General features: G+C 41.3%; 2 protein-coding genes across 5 annotated transcripts in view; one reads left to right on the forward strand and one right to left on the reverse strand.

Annotated features, from left to right (window-relative positions):
- Nucleotides 1–7609, forward strand: part of LOC124036616 (chromodomain-helicase-DNA-binding protein 2-like) — a 38677-nt gene extending 31068 nt beyond the window's left edge. For all 3 annotated transcript variants that reach the window (XM_046351434.1, XM_046351427.1, XM_046351439.1), the window contains 11 exons: nt 29–167; nt 1036–1186; nt 1302–1418; nt 1597–1719; nt 1899–2030; nt 2259–2372; nt 3487–3665; nt 3843–3942; nt 4872–5076; nt 5208–5466; nt 5605–7609. In XM_046351434.1, coding sequence (XP_046207390.1) covers nt 29–167; nt 1036–1186; nt 1302–1418; nt 1597–1719; nt 1899–2030; nt 2259–2372; nt 3487–3665; nt 3843–3942; nt 4872–5076; nt 5208–5466; nt 5605–5896 — 1811 coding nt within the window. In that variant the 3' untranslated portion in view covers nt 5897–7609. The remainder of the gene's footprint in view (nt 1–28; nt 168–1035; nt 1187–1301; nt 1419–1596; nt 1720–1898; nt 2031–2258; nt 2373–3486; nt 3666–3842; nt 3943–4871; nt 5077–5207; nt 5467–5604) is intronic.
- A 1721-nt stretch (nt 7610–9330) lies between these two features.
- On the reverse strand, nt 9331–21963 carry LOC124036637 (repulsive guidance molecule A-like). Of its 2 annotated transcripts, none has more exons than XM_046351460.1 (4): nt 21326–21963; nt 17947–18065; nt 14980–15497; nt 9331–12550 (listed from the first exon to the last, which is right to left on the reverse strand). In XM_046351460.1, the coding sequence occupies exons 1-4, from the start codon at nt 21337–21339 to the stop codon at nt 11846–11848; spliced, it is 1356 nt and encodes a 451-aa protein (XP_046207416.1). In that variant the 5' UTR covers nt 21340–21963; the 3' UTR covers nt 9331–11845. The 2 variants fall into 2 exon arrangements, with proteins under 2 accessions (XP_046207416.1, XP_046207424.1); XM_046351468.1 differs by lacking the exon at nt 21326–21963 and adding an exon at nt 18204–18222.
- Between the last annotated feature and the right edge of the window lie 432 nt (nt 21964–22395).

A 22395-nucleotide genomic window follows, 5' to 3' on the forward strand; every position in this document is an offset into this window, starting at 1 on the left:
TTTACTCATGTATACCCTGTTCCTTTAGCCAAAGGTCCTGGGAAGCGCAGAGGTATAAACATAAAAATCTCAGGAGTGCAGGTCAATGCCAAGTCCATCATTCAGCATGAGGAGGAGTTTGAGCCACTGCACAAAGTTGTGCCAGCTAATCCTGCTGAGAGAAACAAGTAAGATACCATTGCAGGTATATCTGAGGCATGTGAATCATTTTATCAGATGAATATGCAGAGAAAATAAATATTCCTATTAGGGTTGAAAATGGTAGCCTTGGACACTAATAAGTGAGTCAATCGAAACACAGTGGCTGTACAGTAACATGCTATACATGACGACAGAGCGTAGGGTCTCCGCTTCACAGCTCTGTATGGGTTTTGACTGACAGCCGTTCTGAACTTGAGCCTCTACATGCAACTTGAACTTGAATTTGCAGATTGCGATTTTGTAATAGATTTTGAATTGCGTAAACAGTAATTATGTGATGGGGGGGGGGGGTTAGGGCTGTGTTCAAAACAATTAGAAGTGTGCTTACTCTAGTTCATCAACGGCACAGCTAGGAGAGCTCAATTATTATTATTTTTTTTAGACTTTTCTTTGAGTCATAAAAGTGCATTGAAATTACTTAGGAACTGTGCACACTTTGGAGAGGTGTGTGGCAACTTGGAGACACCAGTTTGATCTCTCATTCAAACCCTTTTTTGTCTTATGTTGCAACTACCCCAAATTTCTAAGGAAATTCTTACCAGGAAATTCCACAAAAAACTAGTGTAGTGTTTGGATTGTCAGGTGAACTGTTGTCTGTACCTCTAGTCTAATAATTTACCATAATCTCCTAACTGTTCCCTTTTAATTTCTACCATGGTTATGCATTTCCATATTTTTTCCTGTTAGAAACATTTCAATGTATCCCTATCCATATAGGCCAATTCCCACGACTGTAAAGGGTTAAAGTTGTAACAACTGATGCAGACACCAGAGCATTATCCTGATGGGCAGCAGTAGCAGAGGGTTTGACCACCTCTCCTCTTCCTGCCATAGGTTCCAACTGACTTGCAGAGTGAAGGTGCCACACTTTGACGTGGACTGGGATCTGCAGGATGACACTCAACTGTTGCTGGGGGTCTATGAGCATGGCTACGGCAACTGGGATCTGATGAAGACCGATCCGGATCTCAAACTTGCAGACAAGGTAACCATCAGAATGTCAGAATCAAATATTTCTCAGATAGCTGTGGAACTCAGTAAAGCGGTGTGGGTGCATTTTATTCTTCTGGTAACAAATTGTATTAAAATCTGTATTCCAGATTATCCCCGATGACCCAGATAAGAAACCCCAAGGGAAGCAGTTGCAGGGCAGAGTGGACTATCTTCTGAAGACGTTGAAGAAAGAAGTGGAGAGTAAAGAAGTCACTAAGGACGAGGTAAGCAAAGACCTCGCTGCTCTGTTTATCAGGACCATAGGGAATGGTAATGCCGATGCATCTGAACCCCTTGGATTATCTATATGCAAATCCATTCAATAATGCTCTTACATTCTGTCTGGTATTGGTCTCTTCACAATAGAGCACATATCCCCTTGGCTGATCATATCCCCCCCAGGTCAAAGTGAAGCAGAGGAAGCCTCGGGTGAAGAAAGAGAACAAGGCCCCTAAAGATGAGCAGGGAAATTACATTTCCTCCCCTCGCCTGTCAGACAACCCCTCCGAGGAAGGGGAGGTGAGGGTAAGTCACCTCGAAAGACCCAGTGCAACCTGCCAATAAAACCCACCTGCCTTTTTACAAGGGAATTCCCTGTTGGTTACAGAATACCGGGATAGAGAACACAATAGCAACATGATGCAGTCTTTGTAATCCACCAGAACTGGTTTACTTATTTACCTTTCTGCTCTTTATTTAACCAGGATGACGGGACAGAAAAAACTCCCTCAAAGAAGAGACAGAAGAAAAAGGATAACAAAGAGAACAAAGAAAAACAGGGAACTCCTAAAAAAGAGGTGGAAAAAGACAAACGTCCCAAGACAAAAAAAGAAAAGGTACTTTAGCAGTCGTGAACTTTATGCATTGTGCTGCGGTAGTATACAATTTCACACCCAACTAACCTTTCCTGTGTCTGAACAAATGGGGAACTTTTGTTAGATGGGTGGATGAACAGATTAGGTTATCAGATTGTTCTTGGAGCAGCAGGTTGAAGTGTTGCTGTGCAGGTGTTTGTGTGAAGATCTGTGTTGCCCTGCTGAGTGGTGTCTGTTTGTCTGTTTCAGGCTAAAGGAGCCAAAGGGAAGAAGCCCCAGGGGCCGGTCCACATTACTGCTGGAAGTGACCCTGTTCCCATCGGAGAGGATGACGACGAGCTAGACCAGGAGACCTTCAGCATTGTGAGTCATTACACCATGTCCCTACTGACATGGACAGGATAAGGATATATTATTCACTACATACAAGACTAATGTAGGTGTTAATAACATTTTACATTTAACTTCTCATGACTCTCAAACCCGCACGCGGAAGCGTAACCATAGGCCTCAAACTAATTAGCATAACGCAGTGGACATAAATCTTCCTAGAAAATCTTCCTATTCATGAAAATCACAAATGAAATATATTGAGACACAGCTTAGCCTTTTGTTAATCACACTGTCATCTCAGATTTTCAAAATATGCTTTACAGCCAACGCTAGACAAGTATTTGTGTAAGTTTATCATGGCATAATGCTATGGCTAGGCTCTGCTACCAGCAGGCAACATTTTCACGAAAATAAGAATGTAAGTCGCTTTGGATAAAAGCGTCTGCTAAATGGCATATATTATTATATTATTATTAAGAAAAGCAATCAAATTAAATAATTTACCTGGTTACCAATGTAATTAGAACAGTAAACAATTAGTTTTGCGTCATAATGTTGGTAAATTGTATCTCATACCATGGCTTTCAGGAGCCAAACTAGTCAGACGCTTTTATCCAGAGCAACTTATAAGAGCAATTACACACGACAGAATTTTCACCTAGTCGGCTTGGGGATTCGAACAAGTGACCTTTCAGTTTCTGGCCCAATACTCTGAACCGCTAGGCTACCTGCCGCCAACCATAAGCCATTTAACGTGTCAAGCATAATGGAGGTGCCGTTACAAATGTAAGATCTTCATTTGATCACTCTTTTGTTGTTGAGAATTGTTCTGCACAGCAGGAAATGCAAACTTGTAGTGTGTTTTAGTTTTTACAAGGCTTCTAAAAGTTTGTAATTTCAACTTTGAAATCTGACTTGATTTGACCTCATGACAAATGTTTAAATCCCTACAAAAATGTCCATTAATTATAATCCACATAATAATTCACATTTACTGTTGCTGCAGGATTATTGTCCTGCTGTAGCAAACTGGATCAAATTCAGATCCTACATCTGTACAGCGGAGGATAATTGAAACATATGGATCATTTTTGACTAAGAACTCACTTTTACTTAGCTGAGTAAACTGTGTGCGTCTGTCCAGTGTAAGGAGCGCATGAGGCCGGTGAAGAAGGCTCTGAAGCAGCTGGATAAGCCTGACGAGGGCCTGTCTGTTCAGGAGCAGCTCCAACACACACGCACCTGCCTGCTGAAGATAGGAGACCGCATCACTGAGTGCCTTAAAGCCTACAGCGACTCAGAGCATGTCAAAACATGGCGTCGGTAAGCCCTATTTCAACCACAAGATAGTTGTTTGCATTGAAGGTTTGATTATGAAACCTACTCCGTGGTCATTTAGGTCAGTCTTATGTTATTAATTCTGATACCATTTGAGTTTCATTAAAATCGTTCTCCATATTAAGGGTAACTCTTACTAAGATGTCTCTCTTTGTTTGGCAGGAATCTCTGGATTTTTGTGTCCAAGTTCACAGAGTTCGGAGCGAGGAAGCTTCACAAGCTGTACAAGATGGCTCAGAAGAAGCGGTCTCAGGAGGAGGAGGTGATCTGATCTCTTTTCTCCCAGTATCAAAACTAGTGCTGAGTGATAGACCGATTGTTCGCTTTTTTCTGGTTATTAAACAACTAATTGCCCGGCAGCGGTTCATTTATTTGTATTCCATTTTTTTTTTGTGAGCCTAAATATTCAACCTAGTTTAGCCCAGCTCGTAGACGGATCAGACTGAAAGTGGCGAAGCCAGAGGGTTACACTCTCGCCAAATCTGTCCAAAATAAACCCAATGTTTTTCTGTGGACTTATTTTGGACCTGAACTTTTAGCCTGCCTTTCGGATGACGACTAGCATTATTAGGGCATAGACATGAGCATCTCGTCATTGTATACAGATCTCTGGACAGATACACTTTTACACCCGCTACGTTAGATTCACACAGAACGCATCTGAGCACAATGTACACAACATAACGACAAGAGGGACAGAGACACTTTGAAGAAATAGTGAAACTATTTTGCCAAAACAGCTCTGCGGCATGAGCAGGCTGGCTGGCTGACTGTTAGTGCCTGAGATGAGATGATTACTTTTAAGGAATGAAAACAACTGACATTTTTTTATTATTTCATAGTAATTTTCTATTTTTCTATTGATGTCTATACAATGTGGACCTGATGGAGACAATGGAGTATCTTCTATGTTTTGACAATTGAATGTTTGCAACTTTTTGCTTTGGAATTTCCAGTAAAATGTCTAAAATGATTATACCGTCATTATTTCATAATACATTTTTTGATGTTTATTGAAACTGAAAACCATGATTACTTTTTAAGAATCACAATGTCCTCAAAAAGAATTAATCGCTCAGCACTAATCAAAACTTTCAGGTTTTTGTAACAAGTACAGTCAGCCAATCATTTGTCTGATATTTTTGCTCGGTCCTCTGCTTAACCCTTCCATTGTCCTTTGCTCATTTTCAGAAGGAGCATAAAAAAAAGGGGGATGACCCATCGGGCAAGAAGAAGTCTTTCAGAGCAGAGGCGTCTAGTTCCAGTCGAGACTCCACCGGCACCCAGCCATCGTCGAAGTCTCATCCAGGCATGCCTCGCCCCTCTCCCACATCCCCCCAAGGTCACCACAGAGAAGGCTATAACAAATCCAACAACAGACACTTTGGAAATGATGGTAAGAGCTGTTTATTTGATCTTATCTGAAGTATACAATTCTACAACTTGGCAGCAATTGTGAGGATTTCTAATTTTAGAAAAGAGCACAACATATCTCATGGCCCACTGTATTTTATCTCATGATGACAGATCGAGAAGATTGGCAGAGAGATCGTAAATACAACTACCCTGGAAATAGCAATCAATCCTGGCAAGGCGAGCGACATCATCCATATGACGCCCATCGGTATAAGGACCATCACTATGGCGACCGTCATCCACGTGAAGACTCCTACCGCAGTAGCTGTAGTAGTTACCGTAGCGGCAGCAGCAACTCCCCGCGGAAGAGGCCATATGACCAGTATGACAACGACCAGGATCACAGGGACCGCCGGGCCTATTATGACAGGTGAGAAACACTCACAATTAGGCCTCATCTTTTCAAACCCAATAATGTCTAGATTATGTATTTGTCAATATTGGAATGTAATGCTAAAACCATAAGTGTAGTCGTAAGCTTTGTAAGACATCATCCCTCTCACTTCAGACATCCAGACGCCAAGCGTAGACGCGGCGATGACTTCCGTCCTCCCCAAGACTTCAGGAGTGGAGGAGGCCATCCCCAGGACTTCAGGGGGAGGATGCTGGAGCAAAGGGGGCCAACAGGGCAAGAACACTTCACCCGGCCCTATCCAGACAACAAACCCCCTCCCCTGCTGGACCCACGCTCCCCACAGGCTCAGAAGTCCCCCCAGGACTCACGCTCGCCAAACGCAGAGCGGACTGCAGAGCGTAAAGCTGCAGGGGCTGATTTAAACTGGAACAACAGGAAGACATGAGGCCTGTCACTGAATGGAAAGGTGTTGTCCAGGTGAGGAACACAGTGGTGCTGCTGAAGGACAGGTCTGGGCTGGCTCGAATCACTGTTTCGCTTGGCCAGACAACCTCAGTCGGATACGGAATTGACAAATACTCTGTTTACCAGCAAACACCAAACTCTCCACATCCCTCCCCCAGGTGTGATTGTGGTAACGATCTGTGTCTGTGCCCATGTAGAAAAGTGTTCAACATTATGGAGTATGTATCACACTAAGCAATGTTTTTGTTGTTGAAATGACAGATAATCAGTCAGTGTTAGTGATGAGTCTGTAGAATGCCTATGGATAGTTAGTCCTATGGACTATTATGTGGGGAAAAATTGATGATGACTGATCTGGAAACATTGAAGTGTCTGAAGTATTTAGCCTTTTAAATGTTAGCGGTATGGGATTATTCCCAAATACTTAGATTTTTTTGAGTTTAGCTTTATGCCATTATAATAAAAGTAATGTTTATTCATCTTGACCTGGTTATGAAATTATCATAATTTCATAAAGAAGATGCCCATTCTTTCCCTAAATAAAAATAAGTGCATCCTTCTGTCTAAATTGAAGACTAATAGTAAGTTAGTCACACCAGTACCTAGTTCTCAGAATTGCTATTTAAAGTGTTTTAATGAGCATTTGTCATTAGTGTTGATAATCATTCTTCTGTAAAGACATTCATTGTCTTTTTGTTTTGTTTATGATAACTTAGTAGCGGGTCAGTGGTTAAGGACCTAATGAGAAGGACATGTTTATAAACATTATTTAAGGTAATTAGTTGTGCAAAGCTTCAGAAGAACACTGACTGTTAAAGTTATCCCTAACCACGTTTATTTGTAGGTGTGCAAAGAATTTGCCATTTAAACCATATTTCTCTCTATCCTATGTATGAATGGTACTTTTGCATCTTACATTGCACAATTAGTACTGCACTCTACTGGCTTAGTCAACCCGTAAAAGTATTGCGCTATGTTTGAGAAGAATCTGTAAATCATTTTTTCATTTTCTATAGTTATGTGACACAGTGACAGCAGTGTAACCACTGATCGATTTTCTAAGGTACACGAGTGTTTACGGATGTGGTTGATGACAAGCTGTTATTGGTCATTCTGTTTTAGTGCCAAACCAGAGACTGGCCCTGCTGTTGTTCTTATGATTTCTGGTGTGCTTCTCCATTTGTGCCTTATTTCTGTGAATATTTTCATACTGTATATCCTACTGGACACATTTCATTGAAATGACATGGAAACAACTGATTTAACCAATGTGTGTACCCAGTGGGATGAGTTATGGACATTTACTGTACTGTTCTACAGAGATGATGCAGTATTAAACAGTCATTTCTTGAGATTGTTCTCAATGGATGATTGTGTAACGTGGCATGCTTGTTAAGCGAAGACTGGTGGTGGGAACAAAATGATATTGTTTGTCATGTTCTTCTGCAACTCCCCAAAAGATCTTGGGAAAAATGATTTACACAGATGAATCAGTGTTATGTCCTCTGTGGGCATATCTGATAGAAGGAATAGGCAACCAACACCACCTTCCTTTTCTCCACGCTACAGTCCCTGGAGTTGTGTTTTTGAAAACAAGCCTAAATAATTTATATTTGTGAGAAAGCCACTCCACGTGAAATATACTGTCAATATGTTTATAGACATATGTATTAAACTTTGCTACATTATAAAACATATGTTCACTGTTGTTTTTTCATCCAGTATAGTCTAAGACCTAAAGGCGTCCATCCGCATGCTTCACGTCTGGGACAGTTCTTGCCTATATTATGACAAGTTTGTGTATGTATGTCCAGTTGAAGTCGGATGTTTACACACACTTAGGTTGGAGTCATTAAAACTCATTTTTCAACTACTCCACAAATGTCTTGTTAACAAACTGTAGTTTTGGCAAGTCTGTTAGGACAACTACTTTGTGCATGACACACAATTTTTCCAACAATGTTTACAGATTATTTCACATTCACTGTATCACAATTCCAGTGGGTCAGAAATGTACATACACTAATCGACTCCCTTTAAACAGCTTGGAAAAATCCAGAAAAATGGTCATGGCTTTAGAAGCTTCTGATAGGCTAATTGACAATATTTGAGTCAATTGGAGGTGTACCTGTGGATGAATTTCAAGGCCTATTTTTGAATTCAGTGCCTCATTGCTTGACATCATGGGGAAATCAGCCAAGACTTCAGAAAAAAAAATTGTAGACCTCCACAAGTCTGGTTCATCCTTGGGAGATATTTCCAAACACTTGAAGGTACCACGTTCATCCGTACAAGCAATAGTAGGCAAGTATAAACACCATGGGACCTCGCATCCGTCATACCGCTCAGGAAGGAGACTCATTCTCTCCTAGAAATTAACGTACTTTGGTGCGAAAAGTGCAAATCAATCCCAAACCGCAGCAAAGGAGCTTGTGAAAATGCTGGACGAAACGGGTACAAAAGTATCTCTATCCACAGTTAAATGAGGCCTATATCACCATAACCTGAAAGGCTGCGCAGCAAGGAAGAATCCACTGCTCCAAAACCGCCATAACAAAAGCCAGACTATGGTTTGCAGCTACACATAGGGACAAAGATTGTACTTTTTGGATTAATGTCCTCTGTTCTGATATATATATATATATATATACAGTATCAGTATATATATATATTGTTTTCGGCTGTTCGTGCACACAAACAATTTCTTGAGGCAAACCGAATTTCGGTAGCTGAAGTCAACGTTGGTCCATAGTAGCAATTCTTCAATTAAGTGTTGTCATTGAGATAGATGACTCGTTTTCATGCACATGTTTAACGTGAGAAATACTGCACCAAACATTTTAATGTAAGATTGCGCAACAAATGTCTTCAGAGTCATCTTAGATTGACTATTTTGAGTAAGTCTATTGCGTCTCAAGACAGACAAACTGCTATTGACACTTTTTCATGGTTTTCAAGCGAAGGTCTTTTAAGGGAATTATGCGAAGCGCACTTCGGCTAGGCGCCAGACGAACCAAAGCATGCGCTGACACTTATAATTGGGCCTCAACCTAAAACGGTCTGATTATAATAAATGTCTTTGCCTTTGGTGATCTTGATCCTCCCCACAACAATTATGCTAATACATAAAACATACATGGCTATCACTACAAGCATCCACCTGGATTATTATGGTTTATCAAGCACTGTTGTATAATAAGAATGTCAGGGCTCCCCAGGGCTGTTTTTTTTTATGTATTCGTATCCTTACACAATGCTGACGCCAGGTGGCAGTGTAACGAAGCAAATCAAGTAGCCTAATCTCCTCCACTGGAAATCTATATCATAAAAAAAAGCTCTTCATTGGTCAGTGTTTCGTTATCACGATGAAACAAGGTAAGAGGTTTACCACAACATAGAGACATCACCCAAAAGTTAGCAAGACACATCTTTTATTTAATAAATAATTTACAATATAAACAGTTGGTGTGTCACACCGCTTGTGTCCTACATACAAACACAATTTGATCTTTCTGGCTTCTGCCATTCGGCCAAGTGTTTAAATGCCATATTTTCTACCGTTACAAATCTGACAACCTCTATTCACAATCAAGTTCAAACCAAGTAAGAGCTAAGTGAAAAGAACATAAAGTGCTTTAAAATTAAAAACATGAACACCAAAAAAAAAAGGGACACTTTCTTGTATTCCCTTTTTAGATATCCACCTGGATGGAATCCAGGTTAACTTAATGCTCTGAAACTACAGTAACCAGGATAGGATCCCTGCCATTGATAGATAGCTGAACACTATCCCCTAAAGACCCTACAGCTTTGTGATGTGGTGTTCACGTTTTCATCAAATTATTTTAAAATAAAAAGGTTACATTCACCAAACCCTTTCTCATATTCAAAACTGTAGTGAAATTCAATACAGATAAAATACAATATTTTACACACAAACGTATATACAATCTCACATTACACATGTAGAACCATATAGAAAACTCAAAATACAAGTTACATCTATAGAAACAAGATTCAATGTTACAATCATGTTTGTTTATTTGAACAACTGTTTTTTGCCAGACTAAGAACAAACTGCACCAGTACATGTAGTTAGGCCTGCCAAACACTTCAGTGTAGGGATATATTACCTTGTTAAGTTGTTGAATAGATTAGTACTAAGGGAATGGTCAAATCTAAATATATTCTACCGAGATGAAATAGGAAGGGAAAAAATGAAGCAAATCGTCTGACAAGGTTGTATCCTTTGAGCTTTACTTCGGTATACAACAAATAATTCAAATAAAGATCAAACCAGAATGTAGGTTAAATGTCTTGTTCATAAATAGCAGGCCTTCGGGGTATTAGTACCTCAGCCTCAAGATTTAGGCTTACTGGTGAATGACATTATTACTATGAACACAAACAATGCAATTGGAAAACTACAACAAATCAAAATGGTACTGTAGATGTATGCACATCACCCGGGTCCTGCACATGACTAGAGGTACAATTCAAAACCGAAAACTGACAACTTCTTTGCCATATGCTGCTCTGAATATGTCTATCCACTAAGATCATTTAGCACCTTCCAGCATTCTACACAATCAAAAGTTAAAATACTTAGGCTTAGATTCAATCAGATTAAGCATTAACCCGCTCTACATCACACATGCAAGTGTTCGAACTTGAAACAGCTGCATAGGATTTCTACTAATGCGACTCGGCACATCCAATGGCAATGTACGCAATAGGTATAACGCCGGGTGCTGCTTTTGGATTTGACAGCTATTCCATTCCAGCCATTCCAATGAGCCCGTCCTCCTATAGCTCCTCCCACCAGCCTCCTCTGATACAGGACCTACTTTCTGCTCTCTACAGAGTGGTCAGAAAGACTATCTTTCTCAAACCAAATACATGGCCACGATACCTACATCTGTGTGGAACTGTTGACTGCCTAGAAAAAGAGAAATAACTCACAAAAGACCTGTAGAAATACATTTCTTGGCCATGGTACATGTTGGTTGGTTGATTGGTTGAATGAAGGGATGAGATATACTCTGTAAACGTGATCTGGGTTTCTGCATTATCTGTGCCCTTGGTAAAGTTTGTAAAGGGCTGTTTTCTTATGAACATCTTAATTACACCATATACAAAAAATACATTTATCATAATTAACACTTTAAACACCAATATTCAAGACAGCCTGTTCTGGCGGACACACTAAACCACAGAGGGGCACAACCACACACACACAATCTTACAAAAGACCTGGCATTATGACCTATTAACCTCCACAGCAGACTAGACTGTCACTTGCTGCTTTGACATCCTTTTGGCCCGAGTACTTTCTCCAAAAAGCTCCGGCTTTTCCAAAGCTGGAAGCTCATCAAACAGTGAGCTCCTTCTGGACAGACATTAACAAAAGCCCCTGTCATGTCCTCTAGCCCAGACCCATGAGCCACAGAGAGCTCCACTGGCTTGGCACAAGTGAGGAGAGGAGATCAGCAAACTCTTCTTTCTGTAAGAGATCATCTCGTCTTGCTTCCCATAGGCATGCAGTCCCAGTGGGAATGTAGGATTTAATCCCAGCTTGATATCCAAAGTGCTGGGGCTCCTGGGCTCTCCTCTCTCACCACTGCTCCTTTAATCAAAGGACCAGTCCTTAAACCAGCTGAATGAACGCAATGATAGGTGGGAGCACAGAGAGCTCACCTCTTCCCCAGATGTAAGTCAACACATGATGACAACAATGATGAGACCATGGGCTGGGATGAGTTTGATTGCAAATGAGCTGCTGTGTCCCCTCAGATGCATGGATGGCCCTGCTGTCTACACTGGCCACCAGCCACTGAGAACAGAGCAGTAGAGGTGAAGTATGACACGGTGAGGGCTTTGTTTCACACCCACTGACAGCTAGCATATTGACGATGATGTTGGCAGGCCACTATAGATGAACCCAGCAGCACTCAATCCACAACAACATAGACAGACAGTTGAGGAGAACTAGCGAGAACATATCTGATCCCCTCGGTGCTGCATTACTCCCAAAAGCATCCTTTTCAAAAATGTGGTATTTGTCCTTGTTGGAGTGGAGCATTTTCACGTCCTCAAAAGCATAGTAGGCAGCCATGGTGAAGTTGATGTCCCCAGAGGAAAGCAGGTCGAACACACAAGACTGGAAGTACAGGTCTTCCACTGGGAGGCGCTCTTTACACTTGGCCATGGCAGCCTGATAGGTAAAACCATGGGACTGGCTGCCCGTCCTGCTCTTGACCAGGCCGTGGCCCTCCACAGCACGGTCCCTGAATTTCCTGAAGTCGATACGTTGGTTGGCGGGACAGCCGTGCAGACAGAGATACAGGTCCTGGTTGTCTCGGTCTTCTACAGAGTTCACTACTTCCTCTGGCATCCGCACAGCAAAGGTCAGGTATCGGCCCACCTGCCGGACCACGATAGTTGTACCGATGTAGCGTGCGTGGATCTCCACATGCTGCCCAGGCACCTTATCCACGATGCGCAGCGTGTTGGCCCCGTGGCGGTCTCCACCGTTCTTGGAGCCGTCGGCGAACGCCGCAGGCAGCTCGTCTGTCTCTGCGTGGTACATCTTCTGGTCCACACACTCCTGAAAGTTCTTGAAGATGATTGTCAACTGTACCGAGTGAGAGAGGGGAGAAGATTAGAATTAGCAGTCAGCACAACAATAGCCAATATGTTTCAATATGTGTCAGGCCTTTTGAGGATGAAAATAGCAAGGTACATATAGACATCAAATTATTAAATCATTGAACAGCAGTTGAATTTTTTTTTTTTACTGTATGGAACCTCTATATTTACATGTTTATGTGGACAAGAGTTAGTGGTAGGGCTACACAAATGACTGAGGGGAATCTTTTTGCTTTGGCATTAAGAAGACTAGTAGTTTGTATAATGCAGACACATCTACACCACCACCCCAGTTCAGTGTCACATTTCAGCTCTGCCTCAACATGGGGGAGGCCAAAGTAAACGCTCCCAGAAAACACGGGTATAGGCCATGTTAAATCGGGCCTCAGTGTGCAGACACAAAGACGAGCCATTCATAGTGGTGAAAAACCTGCCTGTGAACCCCAGAACTGTGCTCCAGGGAGTGGCACTGAGCCAGGAGGGGAGAGCGTGCTCTGCTCTGTGGCTAATTAACTAAGGCTGGTCACTTCTCTGCTTGCATGATTTCATTAGGACGCCAGTGAGCCGTTGTCTCAGAAGTGACCCCGGGACAGCCGATAGGCTCTGATCTCAAATAGGGGGCAGGAAGTAGAGCACCAAAATGCCCTGTTATTACCCAGTCAAGTCATCTGCCAACCCAGCCCCCAACCCACCCCTCAATCATCCCACCCCACAATCCCCCATTCCCCAAAGTTTTTTTTTTGTGCCACTGACCCCTCTTTTCGAAGGATAACATGATCTAAGAACACGAAAAACCCTCTACAAAACCCCTGTGCATAAAGAAACAAACTGTTTCATCAACCCATCCCTTGAATGAAGGTAGTGCATACAACAGACCATTCCATACACTGCAGCAGGAACCCATATGAAACAGAGCTACAGAAATACCCAGTCTTGTTTGTACAGGTGGCATAGGCTTCTGCCTTGTTTTCCCTTTGTCCAGACTGAATAACTTCAAAAGCTGTGTAATTTGCTTCCAAGTACAGCTGTGTAAAAATATCATTACCTTAAGCACACAGAAAAAAGCCAGAATGCTGAAAGTGCATCATTAGGTCTGATGATGGAAAATTGGTCTCTCTCTTTATGTGAGGACAAAATGTCAGTGTAAACCCTGCAGTCAGGATACAGTGCATGGAGGCCTATTGGTCACACAACCACGACTGCCAAAATCGTACCAAATGTGGACCTAATATGAAATGACTTTGCAGACTACAAATGCTCAGGGATCTTTGTTTTCACCTCATGTTCTAATGAAATACATTTCTGGGATGGCCCTCCAGGCCGTCCAATATACTGTAGAAACAAAACAATGATAATTTATGAGGTATCAGGGCCAACTAATGTGCAGAAAATATCTGCAGTTTCCTGCATGGCTTGAGCACTTAGTTAAAACAACAGTTTCTAACTAACATACACACAATGCTAGGGTATGGACTGCTACACATAGGGTGGGCCTAAAATTTGACTTGGCTGTCCACATGATGTTTATACTTCGGGCATAATACTGGCATATCATTTGTAAACCTTATCAGGATCCCAACAATTGTTCTGTGTATTGCCTATTGGTCTGCGATGGAACTGATCCAAACATTAACCAGAGTCCACAGTAAAACATTCCCACGGCTGCTCCTACTTCTCTGGCCACATTAAAGAGGCCCACAACCTCTTACATACGAAGGTCTTACTTAAGATAATATTTCTTGATTTGAGAGCTCTTACAAATAAATCACTGCAGTACAATTTGTCCAACAACATTCCATTCAGTGTTTCAAACAAAGCAAAAAATATTCTCTCCCATTACCTGAAAGGGCTTGCATTAGTAAGAAAATGGTAAAATAGAGGAATAGCAGCCTTGCTCAGGAGACAACAAAACTTTCCCTTCCCTAAAATGGCTATGGTAGCCAAAATAATGGCCTGCATGCCCAACATTTATGTACATGGCCCTAAGCATGATGGCATGTTAATTGCTTAATTAACTCAGGAACCACACATGTGTTCAAGCACCGGCTTTCAATATACTTTGTATCCTTCATTTGCTCAAGTGTTTCCATTATTTTGGCAGTTACATGTATCTTTTTGCTATCTTTTTGTTCTCTACTTAGATGCATGTCTACACTCCTCCACAGTGGTGAGAAGACCAGTGTTATCATACGTTCTGCAAGGTCTGTTGGTATTTCTATGATAAGGAAAGTTGTGAAATTCTAATTCAATAGAGTAGTTTTTCAAGGATTTAGTCTGTAGCAATGAAATAATCACAGAATACTTGGATCAGTAGCAATGTCAAGCATCACCAGACACTGTAACTGTGGTGTACCCAACATACAGCCAATATCACATTGATTCAAGATGATAGAGATATGTAGCGGCTACTCTCACCTTGCTGGTGGCCGTAGCAGAGGAGCCAGGCACGACAGGTGTGTTGGTCACCTGAACAGACAGGTATTTGTTATGGATAAGTGGCCAGGCTCCCTCCACCTTGCAGGTCTGGAAGTCATCGCTGAAGGTACGGAGGTGTGGGTCTCCAAAGAAGCCGCAGTGGGTGTAGTTGGGTGGCGAGGAATGGCGAGGAAGGCTGCGTTCGTAGTGACACTGCTCCGGCCCATCGGAACGCTCCTGGCTGTCAGGCTGGAGCTGTGGTGGTGGGGGTGGAGCGGGGGTCCGGGCTCGAGGCTGGGTTGTAGGTCCCTCCTTGGAGCAGTTGTGTTGACTCATGAGGTCCTCTATGCCATGTTGGGCTGAGTGGTAGGCCAGGTCGCCTCTGCAAGTGCGTGCGGTGCGGCGTACACAGTTGTTGTATGCCCGCAGTGCCGTACAGAACTCCTCCTCCGGGCCAGAGCTTGAGGTGGAGGCCCAAAACTCTGAGTTACACTTGAGGATCTTACACTGCAGACTCACTGTAGAGAGGAGAAGAAAACATTAGGACCATAGATCACACAACAATGTCAAACCAATACCCACAAAGGACTGTTCATCCAATCACTAAACATTGTGTTGAACAATTAATGTACTAAACAAACAGGAAAAGTAGGTGTTATACAGTCTTATCTGTGTGTTTGAAACCCTTAAACAATAACCTATGCAATGGCCAGTCTTTAGACTCCTATAATCCAAAAAAGCCCTGCAGCATTCTTTGAGTTTTTCCATGTTTTTTCAGCGTCTCGAGACAAATTGAGCATTCATTTCCATCAAATAACTCTGACTTCAAGTGTAACGAAAACCAAAATTCCACCAAATATGTGGATTCCAAGTGGCTGCAGTTTGCCAACTCCATCATCCCACTGGGCACAGACTTCAATTAAACATCTATTCCATGTTGGTTCGATGTAATTTCATTGAAATGACGTGGAAACAACGTTGATTCAACGAGTGTATGCCCAGTGGGATGTGTATGCACACTTCATTACAAATCAAGTCTGCGCTGAGACTTCATACAGCACACAGTGAGTTTAGCCTTTTCCAAGAGATTCAGTGAATCTGCAAAAGATCATGCATCATTTAAAAAATGGTGGGAGACATGGTATGTAAACTTGTCATAAAAAAAACATACAAATTTGATTTCAACAGGAACATTGGGGGCTACATTAGGAAAAGCACCAACACACACCTCATTAATTAGTCAAAACAAGCTACTCAGAAGTGTTAACTGCATAAATTCACAGCTACCTAATGTTTGCATCTATACTACATCCTCCTGTTGCATGGCTAAAAGCCAGAACGGAGTGAGGAAATTATTATTTTGAGAATTTAGCTATTGTTGCGGTGAACTGGAAGGGGGGTGATATTGTGCGAGCCAGTGTGGGAGGAAGTGAATGAAGGCAATGTAAGTTGCTATTGTGAAGAGACCAGCAGTCATAAATTCGCCCTGTGTAAGGGGATCACGTTGTTCATCAGCAATGGATTGTATCGTGGTGGGGGGGGTTCAGACAGGAAAGAAACTTGCTCCAGGACCAGAGAGCGGAACAGAAGAGAGGCCTCACCATTCCACAGGTCAAACTGGATATTAGATATCCACCTGTCCATTGCAGAAGGCCTTAATCAAAGAGTAATGCAACTTCCAACAGGCATTCCCCAGAACTTAAATGACATGACCTGAAATTTAAGTTGCTTTGGGTGGCATGGTATGGGGGGGGGGTAGATGTAATTCATAGCAAATACCAATACAATTGGATCTCCTAACTTCACCCTAATAAACAAACTTTAGTTTAGGACGAGTCTACATGTAACTTTGCTGCACCAAACGTTCACTCAGAATTTATTGACCAATGACTATACAACACTTTGAAGTCACACTTTCAGTTATTAATACTGATGACTACCATTCCACCCCAACTATTCCACCCTCCACACAGCACACACCACTCCCTCCTCCCATTCCCAGCAACAAAATACATTTATTATCATGCATCTGATGAGTGGCAATAAACTGATCTTAATCTCGAATAAACGTCAACAACAATTAACACTTGCATTATCACTTTTTGGTTTGGCGGTAAATGACTTGAAAGAGAAACTGATAAAAGTCGGTAAATGAGCAAATTGATTTCTACGAGGCCATGGAGATAGGCTATTTCTGCATCTCATAATAAGGAAGAAGGGCTCAAGTAAGACCATTATAACCAGTGTTATATCAAGGTGTTTTAATGTTGCTTAGAAAGATCCACGCAGGTCGAATAATAAATAACATAAGCAAGGTTACGAATTGCTCATTGTTCATCCAACCAAAAATAATCTAAACGCCTGGGATTCCGGGATTCATGGATTTCCCGAACTAGTTTGTCTTTACTTTCTTTTGAACAACGCAATACGGGTAGAAAAGGAAAAAGGCAAGTACCGTTAGGTTACTTTAGAAAAGAGGGTTAGAATGCGTAAACCCTATCCCCTCCCCCCAAAACATAACACAACTATGGGGTTATACAGCTTGGGTAGCATAGGCTTGAGCTGTGTAAAATTATTCAATAGAAACAAAAGTCTTACTCCCATGTGACGATTTATTTTATCACGAATATACCACCTCAACATGGAGCACAAGAAACGCGAAACCATTGGCGGTTCGTACCGACACTGTCGATTCCACAGGACTCTGACATGATATGTTTTACCAGTGTTGACATGCAATTTATAAGGTCAGTCTTCCATTTTTGTTGATAAACTCAACTAATTGTCTCGTTTGACAAATAATGTAGGTACATGTCTATACATCCATCTGGCAGGTTGTTTAAGTAAGCTATGTGAGCTGCAAATGGTTACCATAGGGCAAAACAAGGGTTGTAATAACTAGATAATAATCATATTAATACAGTTAAAGCGCATGATTTAAATAGTATCTCTATTGCAAAGTCTTACCAGAAGGAAACAGGCAAAGAAACAAAACAAGGATCTTGCCGACTTCAAGCGCCGAAGGTCCTGCTACTCCCTTCCCCATAACCGTCCATCCAGCACGGGGTCGCACTTCTCTCCTCTCCCTGGTCGAATCAAATCAAGAAGGTGGAAGAAAAATGAATTAGGAGATATTCCTATCGTCTATCTTGTCGAATAACACGAAGCAGTAGGCTACATGAGATCTGAAGTCACGTAATGCAGTCATGTCCTCGATCAAGTACTTGTTTCGAAATCTCGAAGTAACTTTCGCCCTCTTTCTAGGAGCCGATTCAATGCACTCAAATTCCTCAGCAAACAGTAAAAGCTGGCAATCGATCTTGAATTTAGGGAGTGTCAAGAAGGTGCAGTTTATACTACTCACTGGACCAATGAGGAGCCGTTGTTAAAGCCTTCGTCCCCTCCCGAGTCTCAAATTACAACTCAACCGTGTAGATTGTTCATTATAGCACGTTGGGCCTCGACAGTTTGATGGGAACAAAAGTGTTTTGCTTTGCTGCTGTATAACATGCTAACCTTAATAACGTTATTTCTATGTTGCGTAAATCTATGTTGGGGCAGAGGTTAGCCTGCATGGGTGAATGTCACTTCTCTTGCGCCTCGACTTAGCCTATAGTCCATTATGAAAATGTTTAACCTTGTAAACCATGCTAATAGTAGCACAAAAGACAAATTAACATATACGTCACAATGTCAAATAGGCTATGTCAAAAGTTACCACTTATATAAGCCTGTAGGCCCTTTAGGTTAATACTGTATTATTGACTCATATTGTGTTATGTCTTTGTGGCATTTCTTTAATAGACTCATAATCAATGATAACGTGACTGATTATACGCTGAGTATACCAAACATTAGGAACACCTACCTAATATTGTGTTGGGAAGTCATTGCAAACACAAACACTGTTTTAACACTTTTAGATTAAATAAACGAACTCCCTACAAAAAATGAATTACTTCTACACAGAATTCTTGTCAGGTGTTGTTCGTGACAATCTGTGTAAAATTGAAATTGAATTTAAATGATGGAGATAAACAGCAAAAAAAGGATAATAGCATTTCTCCTCAAAAAAAGGTACTCAAGCAAAACGTGTTCTTTTAGCTGTGTCAAATAACTAGTACGATATATTACGCTGGTTGGTGCACTGTCAATGAAACCTCCATAACACAATAGTTGGTAATTGATCATCCAGATGATACAAACACATTGAAGGCTAGTATGGTTTAAATTGGAGCAAGCATTGATGCTTTGCCTTTTAGTAACATGATACATAACATCTTTATGAAATCACAATTGAAAGAAAACATACACCAGCCAGCAAACAATTGAGAAACAAGTAAGCAGATGTTCATTAATAAGAATGTTTTATCTGTCTGTCTATTAGTTCTATACATTATGTCATGATTTGGATAATGAATAGGCAATATGCACCAGGACTTGTATGAAGAACTACTACGCATGTTGATCAACCACCCATCAGCACAATACTGCTCTACACAACACTGTTTGCTCTGTAGGTCTACAGTAGAAGTGTCACTGAAGCAAGTCAAGTCTGTTGTGTGGTGTAAAATATGTCTGACCATGTTGATCCATTTTTTAAAATCCTTAATGTCAGGCAATGAAGGTGGCTGATGCCCTAAGACATTGAACATATTGATGCACCATTGCACTTCAATGAGAATACTTAAGAATTATATCCAGCTAAGAAGTTATGTAGGCATAAATACATACTGTGTAGGCTATACTAGTCTATTGGGGTTGATAACAAACCCTGGGAACATTAGCCTTCCCTGAAAACCCCAAACACCATCCAGACTAACTAATTGTCTGGAAAGAGATAGCCATTGTTCTATAAGTGAATATGATTATTAAACCAGATTAAACAGCATAGTTTGTTGAAACTACATGGATGTGTTTAGACATTTAGTTGGGCCACTTGAGTGATATTACATTGATAGTGCTTTATTTCTTAACATACTTATATTCTGGAAGATGTTTTGGATTGCTTAACAATGTATGGTAACTGACATATAGCCTAGACTTGTAGTGTGGTAACTGACATGTAGCCTCAACTTGTAGAACACTCAATCACATTTCACTGTAGGCCTACAGTGAATATATCACATCTCAACCGGGACCTACAGTATAAAGCCCCCATGTAATGCCTCCTGCAAGGCCAGCTAAAACCATATCCCCCCCCAAGCTAAATCCGTCCATTGAACAAATAGATGTTGTCTCATTGGCCAAAATGAGTTTTGATTTCATTTTAGTCATCACTGACCTTGAAATATAAACCTAGGGCCTATCCTTAGGCTTAAAATACCTAGACCTAAATGTCGATTTAAATTCATAAAATTACTATAGCTTTCCAGATGTTTCCTTATATATTTCGGGGAGATAAGCCTATACTGATAATGCATCTGGCCCATAGCCACATACTGTATGACCTGGCTTATACGACACCCGGTGAAGATACTTCACACTTTCCAACAGATGGCGCCTGTATTAACTCTAGATATCAAACCTCACATCATGACAAACGCACATGGCATTATGAGTACCGGGACAAGTTGATCTGTCATTAAATGTGTGCACAGGTCTATTATTTGGCGGTTTAGTGCAACTGTAGCCCACAACTGTCAGTCAGTCATCAACATTGTTAGGCCTACCACCCCATTTCCTTTCTATCATAGCGAATAAAGAAGCCCATGTTCTATGTTTTATTTATTCAAAACACAAATATGATAGGCGCTCGATTGGAAGTTTTCTGATAGATTTCCAATTCCATTTTATTCTGAATAATGCATTCGTAAAGGGTTTGATTTTAGCATTGTGAAAGAGGAGAAGCCAACGATATTGTCTAATAGAATCGTATTACGACCATTATGAATTTACAATAACCCATAGACCGTAGGCTATACAAGTATCCTAGTTGTGTAGCAATGCCATACCCTATGTCAATGCTTATAGGCCTAATAACATTTAAAACGTGTTATTACAGCTGGACAACTTGCATTGCAAGTTCACTTTTGTAGTATGTAGGCCTACTATGTAGGCTATAGCCGTTGTTTGCCAAACAATGTAAAGAAAGTCTGTAGCACACAAAGCCGGGCAAATGTATTATAAGGGTAATCAACACACAATATGGATTAACGTTACGCTTCACAATAGAGGTAGTCTCCTATAAATCCACTGTCAAAAACACAAACATTTTCAAAATAAAATGACCCATTGACAGAAATATTATGAGAAGCCTCCACGAAAATATATAGTTGGATTTTAACCTGGAAAAAAATCTATAAATAGCCTAATTGTTCGCTGTTGAGAAACGACCAATACCAACCTTTGCGACTGCATGGATCCCTCCAAGTTTAGCTGCTGAACGCGAGGAAAGCGCAAAGGCGAGAAGTCCCGAGTCCGAAATTCCACCCAAAATAGGTGTTGTGCAGCAAAGTAATCCAAATGTTTCGCATATACCGTTGTTTAAATTGGTGGCAAATGCGGACCTCCATTCATGGTTTCCCTCGAAGGTGTCTCAAATAAGGAGTGTGAAATCAAAGTGATTTTTTTGCACACAATAATTCGCATTGAACTAGAGCACCCGATCAACTCATTGATTCTCATACACTTGGATACTATTCTTCCTCAATCCGTTGACTGAACATTCCCCCGATATAAACGTTCACGTCTCATAAAATATGACCATAATTAACAGTTGTTCTCATCTCTACGCTTGTATTCCTGATCTTAGTTTAGTTGGTTCTCGTTGACGTTGAGAGGAAGAGCCCTCCGGGCACCGCTGCTGCTTCACATGGGCTGCTGATATCTCTGGCCCGACTCCTTGCCTTGCTCACTGTTGTGTAATGGATACTTAGAAAGTGTGAGAGACAATGATCGGCTCTACATGACGCCGCTGGGACCCCTCTTCAGTCCCCCGACACCTCGCGCCGTTTCAGGCGATTTGCGAGTGTTTAGACTGGGTATTTATTCTCCAAATATTATGCATAAACTGGTGCAACTCATTTTAATAAACCACAATAACTAAGATTCATGCTCCTCCTTCACATTTCGTACCTCCCACCACTCTGTATTACACTATAATAACTACACTATAACCACTATCTTATCAAACGACAATAATAATAATGCATACGCTGTTTTTGTAGGCTAGCTTAGGCAATATTTTACATTTATGCCAAAATATCCTACCATTCACTTCGCCGAGATTAAAAGTCAAAGGGAAACGGCAAGTACAGTAGCACAGCATGACTAGAGCTTGGGTCCGAATCCAACATGACTATATATTAGATATTAAAAACTAGCTTTGGATATGGCCACATTTAGAAACGGGATGGTAACGGATGGATCAGAATCAAAGACAGAGGGGGGAATAGGGGAATTACACTGCACCTG

Source organism: Oncorhynchus gorbuscha, linkage group LG01, assembly GCF_021184085.1.
Source record: "Oncorhynchus gorbuscha isolate QuinsamMale2020 ecotype Even-year linkage group LG01, OgorEven_v1.0, whole genome shotgun sequence".
In the NCBI taxonomy this organism is placed as follows: Eukaryota; Metazoa; Chordata; class Actinopteri; order Salmoniformes; family Salmonidae; genus Oncorhynchus; species Oncorhynchus gorbuscha.

Excerpts from the sequence above, each read along its gene's own strand:
- LOC124036637 (XM_046351460.1), bottom strand. Across the intron at positions 15,498-17,946 it reads TCTTTGCCTGTTTCCTTCTG|TGAGTCTGCAGTGTAAGATC; the intron begins GTAAGACTTTGC and ends TCCTCTCTACAG. Across the intron at positions 12,551-14,979 it reads CTGCTACGGCCACCAGCAAG|TTGACAATCATCTTCAAGAA; the intron begins GTGAGAGTAGCC and ends CACTCGGTACAG.